Source organism: Nematolebias whitei, chromosome 4 (genome assembly GCF_014905685.2).
Source record: "Nematolebias whitei isolate Nwh7 chromosome 4, NemWhi1, whole genome shotgun sequence".
NCBI lineage: Eukaryota > Metazoa > Chordata > Actinopteri > Cyprinodontiformes > Rivulidae > Nematolebias > Nematolebias whitei.
The window spans coordinates 35618401-35628711 of NC_056501.1; the positions used below are offsets into that span (position 1 = coordinate 35618401).

At 42.2% G+C, this 10311-nt stretch overlaps 1 protein-coding gene across 1 annotated transcript in view; it reads left to right on the forward strand.

The window, feature by feature from the left end:
• Nucleotides 1-711: 711 nt before the first annotated feature.
• Nucleotides 712-10311, forward strand: part of polr1a (RNA polymerase I subunit A) — a gene marked incomplete at its 5' end in the record, with an annotated part of 52731 nt that continues 43131 nt past the window's right edge. The window contains 8 exon segments of the mRNA XM_037675409.1: nt 712-861; nt 3890-4000; nt 4103-4188; nt 4267-4349; nt 6331-6408; nt 9426-9543; nt 9624-9765; nt 9832-9993. Coding sequence (XP_037531337.1) covers nt 712-861; nt 3890-4000; nt 4103-4188; nt 4267-4349; nt 6331-6408; nt 9426-9543; nt 9624-9765; nt 9832-9993 — 930 coding nt within the window.

The following is a 10311-nucleotide window of genomic DNA, read 5'->3' on the forward strand; positions in this document are numbered from 1 at the left end:
CTTGATTAGATATTCTTTAAACATGAGAAAAGAACTCATGTTTCAGTTTATATTGATTTGGGTTAAATAGAGACTGATTTTTCCTCTCCAAGAGAGAGGTGGTGCCCACACAACAAGGTTATTTGCATAATACATGCATATCTTATGAGCTTAACTCATAACTTATAATTAACAATATATATCCAGCCCCATATCGCTACATCTGTGATGCTGGTAAAACATTTTCATCAGTGATCAGCATTCAAACAGTCTGCTTTCACCAACATTTTCACCAAACAGAACATTTGTGTTTAAATTAATCCAACCTCCTACTTTGAGCTGTTAGCCTCCACCTCTAAGTTAATGAGAAGGCTGTAAATCATGACAATAGAGAATATAAGTTGTTGTAAATCTTTTCCACATGTTGATCAGTCAGTTTACAGTGAGCACATGTCGACCTGGACACGGATTCTGAAACTCTGCGTCCTCCTCCAGTTACAGTTTCTCACAGGAACATGTAATTTAAGCTACTCAACACACAGCATTGTTTTGAACTAAATGTTTGTTTTAATGGAGGCAGCTGGAGCTCTCCAGGCTGAAGGTTCAACTCAGAATGAGATTTGTCTCCTTCATTTGACTCAGACGCTGGAAAACAGACACTTTGTTTTACAGTTTCCTCTGCAGTGAGTCTGCTGGTTAATGAGCTGCGTTTGTTGTGCTTGTCTCCAACAGAAGCTCTACTTGTTGATCCGTGGTTCCTGTCTGTCATGTCACATGTTGACGTGCACTCGAGCTGCCATCTACCTGCTGCTGAACCAGCTCAGGTTAGTGGACCACGGAGCCATGCAGGAAGTCTATCAAATCGAACACATTCTGAACCAGGTAAGTCCACCCTGTGTGCTGAAATTACTCACAGGGAAGCCTGCGCTCCTTCAGCAGTCTTATAACATCTATTTAACATTCCAAGCTTTAATTTAACTTATTGTTACTGCTGGGCATTCTTAGCGAGGACCAAAACAATGTTAATTATTATAACATAAGTACTGTCACATAGTATTTAGGGTTGGGCATCTTTGAGTTTGAACGATTCCAGTTTTAATTCCTCGTTTCAATTCCAGTTCCTATCGATTCTTGATTCAGATTCGTTTTAGAGCCAGGGTTCTAAAAAGGTCACGTTATATAAATGAGCTACAGTAGTTAGCCGGAGATCTTTTTGGATGAAATAATTTGAACTCTGAATTTTAATTTTATGAACTTTTTGTTAACTTTACTATGAATTTCTCACAGGGTTATTTTCAATCGGTATATAAATATCAAACTTATGAACTTCAATATGTTATGAATTTTCTTTTCATAGGGATAAACTTTCACAAGAGAGCTTTATGTTTAATAACCTCATGGAAACACATTTCCAAATGTCCAGTGTCTGATGCTGCAGTCATGTTACCGAGATTCCACTGATGGGCTAACCTGCTGCAGAATATCAAACAAAATTATTATTATAAAAAAGAACAACTTGTACAACCCAGTCCAGATTACCAGCAAGTACAGTATAAAATCAGAAATGGTTCTTGTTGAGGAAAATGATCATATCTGCTTCTCGAACAGTATGTGTGAGCGTTCTGGACAGACAGTGTCTCCTGCAGTGGAGAACACATGTTTGAAGGTGTAGAAGAAGCTTGAACACATAAATATGAGAAAGCACGATCTGACAGCAAAGGATAAGTCTTGTGTTGGTTCCACCAGCATCAGCAGGATCCTCAGACAGAATGGCTGGTGGAATGTCCTGGTACAGCTGCAGCCCTCTCTCCACTTATTTCTTCATGGACATGAAGCTGATACATTATGTTGTGCCTCTTCCTCAGCAAAAAGCTCCTCCAGTGGAGACTTTCTGGACAGACTGCAGGGAGACGGTTCCTAAACAACCAATAGGTTCATCAGTATTATCAGTAAAGAGGGATTATTAAAGGCATGATCATTATTAAGATTGAGAATGTATGTATATAATTTCATCTATCACACACTTACACTCTCCTCCTCTTCCTCTACTCCCTCATTCTCAGGCCTTTCCTCAGACTGCATGGTGACCCTATCATCTCCACAGTCTTCCTCTGTTGACCACAAAGAACATTACTAGTATTTAGATTTCAGATTTTAATAGCAAAAAAAAGGACAGTTGTGCATGAATGACATTTCACCTGCTCAGTCAGCTTTCTCTGGATCTGCTGCCAGACAACGTCATCCATCAGAGTCTAGTCCGCATTGCCGGCAGCAAGTCGGGCTTGTTTCCGGTGAGAGTTGGACTCCGCCAAGGTTGCCCTTTGTCACCAATTCTGTTCATAACTTTTTTGGACAGAATTTCTAGGTGCAGCCAAGGTGTTGAGGAGCTCCGTTTTGGTGGCCTTAGGATTGCTTCTCTGCTTTTTGCAGATGATGTGGTCCTATTGGCTTCATCAGATTGTGATCTACAGCTTTCGCTGGAGCAATTTGCAGCCGAGTGCGACGCGGCCGGGATGAAGATCAGTTCCTCCAAATCCGAGGCCATGGTCTTGAGCTGGAAAAGGGTAGAGTGCCCTCTCTGGGTTAGGGAGGAGGTCCTACCCTCATCTATGGTCATGAGCTTTGGGTTGTGACCGAAAGAACGAGCTCTCGAATACAAGCGGCCAAAATGTGTTTTCTCCGCAGGGTGTCTGGGCTCTCCCTTAGAGACAGGGTGAGAAGCTCGATCATCCAGGAGGGACTCAGAGTAGAGCCGCTGCTTCTCCACGTCGAGAGGAGCCAGTTGAGGTGGCTCGGGCATCTGTTTAGAATGCCTCCTGGACGCCTCCCTGGTGAGGTGTTCCGGACACGTCCCACCGGGAGGAGACCCAGGGCACGCTGGAGGGACTATGTTTTTCGGCTGGCCTGGGAACGCCTCAGGATTCCCCCGGAAGAGCTGGCCCAAGTGGCTGGGGAGAGGGAAGTCTGGGCCTCCCTACTTAGGTCGCTACCCCCGCGACCCGACCCCGGATAAGCGGAAGAAAATGGATGGATGGATGGATAGATAACTTGTTAGCTGCCTTAATGTTGGTATGAGACGTAGTTTATAGTTTTATTTACCTGATTCTGAGGGTCTGAGCCGAAGGAGGACGCAGCGAAAATACGCTGGTTCAGCGCGTCAAAGATGGGCCACTCTGTTACTTCTACACCATGAACCCGGAAGCGTTAGACGTGCACCTTCCTTTGCACGATATAAAATTATTGTAAGTGCTGCACTGAGCCGACTGGTCATTTCATTTATTAAAGTTAAACCACACTTTCGATCGCAGTCACTCACTCCATGTATGCAAACACTTCTTGCGGATTCTTCTTCGTTGGTGTTCGGCGGCGGCTTCTTCCAGTCGGACTGTGCATCGAAAATAAAAAATTTGAACAATTCAGGGAGAATCGTAATGTTAGTCCCAGTTCCAATTGATTCTCGAGACTCATTGCCCAACCTTAATAGTACTACTAGCAGTGTTTCCCCAACTGTTATCCAAGGAGGGCGCCCCGCCCTGTCAACAGAACCGAGTGCCCTGCCGACCAAAATGTCCTTCACTCAACCCCCCTGTCGACATCTGCTGGCAGTGGCGTTGCGCTAAGCTTGTACCGTACAATACAGATGTGCTAGCTAAAAACAGATGTAGCGCTCCACCTCGCATGCAGCCCCCCTGGTTGACAACTGCCAGCAACACAGATGTGTCTCCACCCCAATCCTCCCACCCCCACATCCCCCACCCCGGTTGACAAAAATCACAGAAGAGAAGTGACCTCGGGGAAACTCTGACTAGAGTGATGCGGTATAAAGCCTTGACAGAACAGAACTTTGGATCAGACGTAGGAAGAGTTGTTTATGGTTGTTGTTAACTCTGGAAGTGTTTGTGTGTCTCAGCACCTGGAGGAGAACCCAAAAACCACAGGAGATGAGATTAAAGAAGTGCTGAACGGGTTTACAGACAGGATAGTTGGAGCAAACACTGAACGTCCAGAAAACTCCAGACCCGTGAGTCTTAACACTCCAACACTCAGTTGCAGGTGCACCACGTGTTCTTCCTGGATACACGGCTAAAGTGTCAGACTACAGAGGGTTGATTTTGTTTGTCAGATTAAACACCTGGTTGAGAAGAAGAGCAGCCTGATCAGTGACTTCTGGAAGAATCAAATGAAGATCAGGAAGTGTCCTTACTGCAGGTAAACACCTCACCTGAGACAGTTTTAACATCAGCTCCAGGTGTGCCATTGTAACTGTGTGTGTGTGTGTGTGTGTAGGGGGGGCAGGTGTACAGTGCGACGTGAACACAACAGTAAGCTCATTGTCACCTTGCCATCAGGAACACAAACCAAACCAAACGGTGAGTCCTGTTCCAAACTGTCATGTTTAAATCTGGGACTGTTCCAGCCTCACATAACTAGCAGTTTAAAGAAATCCGATGTTTTGAAGCTTTATTTCTTTTAAAACATGCTGAAACCGACAAATTTAAAAAAGTCACTGAGATTAACTGTTTCAAATAAGGTCCAGTATTTCTGCAGTAATGACGTTTTTAAAACTCCAAGAACAAGCTGTTTAAATGTACTTTATAACACTTTTATTATGGATAACAATAAATTAAAAGTTGTAAAATGTATTTAGTTAGTGAAATCCTGCACATCCTGAGCTGGTACACGGGGCGGGGCGCCCACGGTAACATGTCAAACATGTGTTCAGTACTTATCAAATTCAAAACCTGAGTTACACAGAACACAGATTTATGTAACTCACTGAATTTTATACTTCCTGAACTTAAATGAGGTGCTGTAGTAGCTGAGAGTCATCCCTAACAGACACTCTGAGAGCTAACACATTAGACTGTGCTTAACACAGTTAACTTTTGTCAACATGAGATGGTCCTGTTTAAACTCTGGTGTAAAAAGCAGTGAGAGAGATTTATCATGTGCTGAGCCTTTTTTAACTAGAAGAGCTAAAGTGTCTCTAACTCTGCTCTTAAATCTAAAAAAGTTAAATCTGGTCCTCTGGACATTCAAAAAAACAAAACGAATGTCCAGAGGACCAGATTTAACTTTTTTAGATTTTTCTACCTGGATTATTGAGCATGCATCAGGATATCTGCTCTTAAATGTGATGAAGGCAGTTTCAAACAGGGCAGTTTGCGTTCAGACTAGGGATGAACAATATTGGATTTTTGGCCGATATGTTAAAACTTATTTGGCCGATAACCAATGCCAGTATCGATATTTTCTTCCTAGACCTACCTACAGAAACTACATAGCTTTCTCTGCAGTGGAATTAAAATACTACATTATTCTGCATGGTCTTTGTCAGTTTGGCCTGCTACCAAATGCAGATGCTGAAAAAGAGGCTTAAAATGATGAAGCTAGGGGTGCACCGATTGCAGTTTTCTGGCCGATCACCAATTTCTAAAAAGCCCGACCTGCCGATACTGATTTTGTTTTATAAGCGACGCTGTCAGGTGTCAAAAGGTCACAATGCACCTTCAATTTTCTAATATAATTTTGTTGAAAAACATACCCTTGAACAATATCATAAAAACAATATCAACTTGTTTTAACTGGCCATGAGGTAGTGCTCGGAAATGTAAACAAAGTTCAGACAATTGTTGTTAAAACTAAAAAAAATTGGTAAAATCGGTTTTTCGTGCAAGTATCAGCCGATTTCCCAAAATTAAGGAAATCGGGGCCGATTTATCGGTGCACCCCTAGATGAAACACTTCAACTTGGATTATGTTTAATGTCAAATTTATTTGTGACATTTAATTTCTCTAACACTGTGACAACACTCAAACCTTGCAAATTTGTAAATTTTCACAAATCTAAACTCAACCTTTTCACAAGTGACAAATGAAAAGCGCGTAAGTACTGGTATCAGTGCATTAATAGATATACTTGAAAGTTTCTTAAATTAAAAAATAACTTGAAACAGAAGCCTTTTATATCTGTTATTTTTGATGGAATGGCCGATGTCCGATATTTAACTTTATTGCTAATATCAGCCGATATCGTGTATCCCTAGTTCAGACTACAGAAACTATGGAAACAGCTCTGCTCTCTTGTTTTATGAGCTGTAACTGAGCAGAACTTTGGTTCTGTGGTCGCTCAGAGTGCTCTAGAAATGCAGCTGCGGTGGTCTGGTCTGGTACCTGTAAATGTGGTCTGAACTGATCTGTTCTAGTCAAGTTTAAAGGGCTTTGGACCCGTCAATCTGAAAATCCAGGACAGAACAGATTGGGCCTGTTGTTCTGTTGACGCCTGATCTTTACATTAACTTGCTGTTGGAAGATGTTTTCTACATGCAGTAACCAGAGCTTCTGTTGCAGATCTGGTGTCTGGGAAGAGAATCTTCCTGACGGCCAGCACAGCCCAAGAACACATCACCAAAGTGTGGGAGAAGGAAGGTAAGCAGAGCGTTTAAAGCTGAGGCGAGGTTCTATGAGAAGAGCTGAAGTTTAAAATGTTTACTGTATGACTTAAAGCGCTCTGGCCGGGGGCTGGATTTCCAGCTTGAGAGCGCGACGGTCCATCTCTGAACTTTAGTTGAGAGACAGAGATTACATCCAATCACATCGAAGCTCACGTTGTCTTGACCAATCACTAACAGTAAGGCGGGTCGTAGAAAAGCAAGGCGGTGGATGTATGCAGCTTCGCGGTCAAATCAAATGCACTATGAGAAGATGGAGTTTGTCACACCGGGACAAAATACAGTTTTACTTGAGAGCACAATTAAAAACAAGTGGTGCTCTGCCGTCTCAATAACAGGTGGTGATTGCACCGCCTACTCTGACTGACCTTTTTTTCCCCATTTGAAGCGATTTGAAGCGCAGGTGCGTGAGTCACTTGACTCACACCGAGTCGCAGTCACTCTAGCGGGAAAGACAGCATCTCAGTGACTCCATTTTAATTTGGGTCAAAAGTACAGACTTGAAACTACACGCCAGTTTTTAAATCTTGTTGATCGGCCAAGTCAAATCAGAGTTATGATAAATAATCCACGCCACATCTTTTCTGATTTGTCATCGTCACATGCACGTTGGAGCGAGAGGCTGCAGCAAAGACGAGCAGTCTTAGGGACAAAACATCCCCATCACCCTCCACTTTCACCTCCCACCCCCGCCGAACAGGTAAACTACCTCCCCCTGTCCTTTCTGACGGAGGCTCCAAGTTATTTGTCAAGAACCAAAATATCTACAGGAAGAAGAAGAAAAAGACGCAGAAGTTGAGTGGAGTTCAGCGCGATGAAGTCAGCGACAGCAGGAGTGAGTGGGTGATGAAGAGGATGACCATGATTTGTTTTAGAAGAGGAAAGGGAGGAAGAGTTGACCGAGCCCCACTAGGAGGTCTGACTCTGCAGAGGAGGGGGTCCAGAGCCACTCTGACTGGATCAACAGAACCAGGCATCAGTTTTGAGCTCTGGAGATGTGGATGTTGACTAATGGAGTAAAATACACTTTACAAAAAAAGTACCATAAAATAAATACTTTGTCAATTAAAAAACAAATTGTAGTGTAGAGGTTTTAATCTAAAAACCTTAAAGCATTAAAATAAAAATCATTATTTAAATTAGATATATTTATTTGAGGCTGACAGCTCTACAAGACTCACTAGTTTGGTTTTATTGATTGTTTTATTGTGGAGGAAGTATTTAAACTAGTCGTGTCAAACTGGTTGAAAACAACAAAGTCCATGCTCAATAATCCAGGTATACAATCCAACATTTTTCAGTCAGGTCATCTGGACAGTTTTTTTTTTTTTTTTTTTTGTGTTAAATTTCCCCCTTCGATCCGGAAGGCTTCATCAGTCAATGAAATACAACACAAAACTGATTCTTCCCCCAACAGCTTACTCCAAAGTGGAACAAACCAGTTATGTTGGTGCTAAGATGGTCTCTTTGGTACGCCCTCAATTGCCATATTTAAACTAGTATTTTTGATCAGTTAAATAACGTGGTTGATTTTCCCTGAGGAACATGAATAAAGTTAAAGGGTTAAAACCATCTTATTCAAATAAGATAATGTCTGTAGTTACAGAAAACTGAGGTTTGTGAGCTAAATGCATTCAGCTGGGACTGCTGCAAAATAAATAATAAAGATACATTAACTGTGAAATAATTCTTTATTAGATTCTTGTAAATGTATGTTATCTCTACAAACTGATTGATAGCTGCTGCTGATTGTGACTTCATTATTTTCATGCCTGTGACGCTGGTAAGCATAGGCGTCACATCAATTATATGAGAAGGGACGAGAATGAGACGTGTCCCCCTCACATTTAAAAAAAATTGTTTGGACACCACCACACACACATTTACCATTAAATATCAGTTCACCCAGTGCTGTTTCTTTTTCTTTGTGAATGAATCCATTCCACTTGATTAATAGGAGAATATTCAAACCGTTAAAAGTCCACTCTGGGTTTTCCTGGTTACTAACGATAAACCTTGCAGTGTTTCTCCTCGGTCACTTGGCTTGGCAGGGCGCTCATCTCTTCTGGGTTTTTTGTCGACGGGGCAGGGGAGGAGTGGGAGACACTTCTGTGTTGTGCACTAGTTTAGTGCTACGTTAGAGCTGGCGGTTGTGGACCAGGGTGGGGGGTTAGGATGCTCGAGAGAAGCAGAGCATGCTCTAATCACACAAGGAGAGCTGTTGGTCAGGCTGCTACTTGTTGCTCTCTAAAATAGTTATTGAATCAAGCGTTTATGTAGGTAAACATAGATGTTTAACAACCCATTAAAATGCACCAGAATGCAGGAAATGGCATCTACTTTATTCAGTCTTCTGTTGGAGGACGCCCAGACCCCCACCAGTCTAACATCTTTGTGTTGATATTAGAAAATGACTCCAGCCTCCTACTCTAAAAGTTATTGAGAACGCTGGGAGTCCTTAAACCAGCTTTGTGCAACTTCTTCCTTTTAGATTGTGATATCAACTATTTTAAATTTCTTGTAAATTAATTGACTGAAATGTGTTGTTTTTGAAGGGTTTTTTTTAGCTGCAGGGCAATACTCTGGGGCACATATTTTACCTTGTTTAAGTTAAAATACTATGAAATGTCATTTAAGTCATTGTTACTTGAAGTTGACTTGTGTGTTGTTAAAAGCAGTTGTTTGCGCTTTTCAGAGAGCATGTTTACTTTAAACCCTGTTATGGTGAAGAGCTGAAGTCACGTCAGCTCTGACTGCAGTTATCACTTGGTCCTATTCTAATGATCTGTGCTCATTTTCAGGGATTTCTCTTTAGTTTCAGGATGCTTTTCTTGTCTTTCCTATCTGTTAATGCACTTTGTTTGAATTTGCTGTTTCACAGGAAGATTACAAAGGAAAACGACTAAAAAGAACTTTGTCAGAGTTTATTTTTTAAAGACAGAACAACAGATATAGTCTTTTCCTGTTCATAAAGTTCTATCTTATTTTATTAAGGGTTCTTCCTGAAGTGTCTGTTTCCCGGACTGGAAGAGACCACGGAGTCCAACGAGGGACAGAAAGGTTTCGGTCCAGACCTGTTCTTCCTGGAGCTGCTGCTGGTCCCACCCTGCAGGTACTTCCACCGTTTGTTTTGATGGGCTGCACACAGGGCCATAGCTCTTCTAACGACTGCTCTCATCCTGTCCACATCAGGTATCGTCCCATCAACCGACTGGGCGACCAGATGTTCACCAATGGTCAGACGGTCAACATGCAGGCTGTGATGAAGGACTGCGGGGTCATCAGAAAACTACTGGCTCTCATTGCAGGAGAAAAGAGTTCTGAGCAGGCACAGGTGAGGCGACGCTAGAAACACCGGGCTGTGTGTTAGTTTTCAGAGTGATAAATGTTTTTCTTTCAGGCTGCAGATCCAGAAGATGAGATTTTTCTCTCTGGGATTGTTGGACAGACGCTACCTGAAAAATTGTACAACGTGTGGATCCACTTGCAGAGCCACGTCAACATTGTCTTTGACAGCGAAATGGACAAACTGATGACAGAGAAGTACCCAGGAATTAGACAGGTACCACAGATCCTGGAAATACTCTTACCTACCTAAACTCATTTTCACACAGTAATGATCCTGTGATCAACTGCTCACCTGTAGTTATCTGTAGTTACCTGTAGTTATGTCTAGTTACCTGTGGTTATAGTTACCTGTAAGTTACCTGTGGTTACCTGTAGTTACCTGTGGTTATGTATAGTTAACTGTAAGTTACCTGTGCTTATCTGTAGTTGCCTATAGTCACCTGCGGTCATCTGTGTTTATCTGTAGTTACCTGTGGTTACCTGTAGTTGCCTGTAGTTACCTATAGTCACCTGTTTTTACCTGTAGTCACCT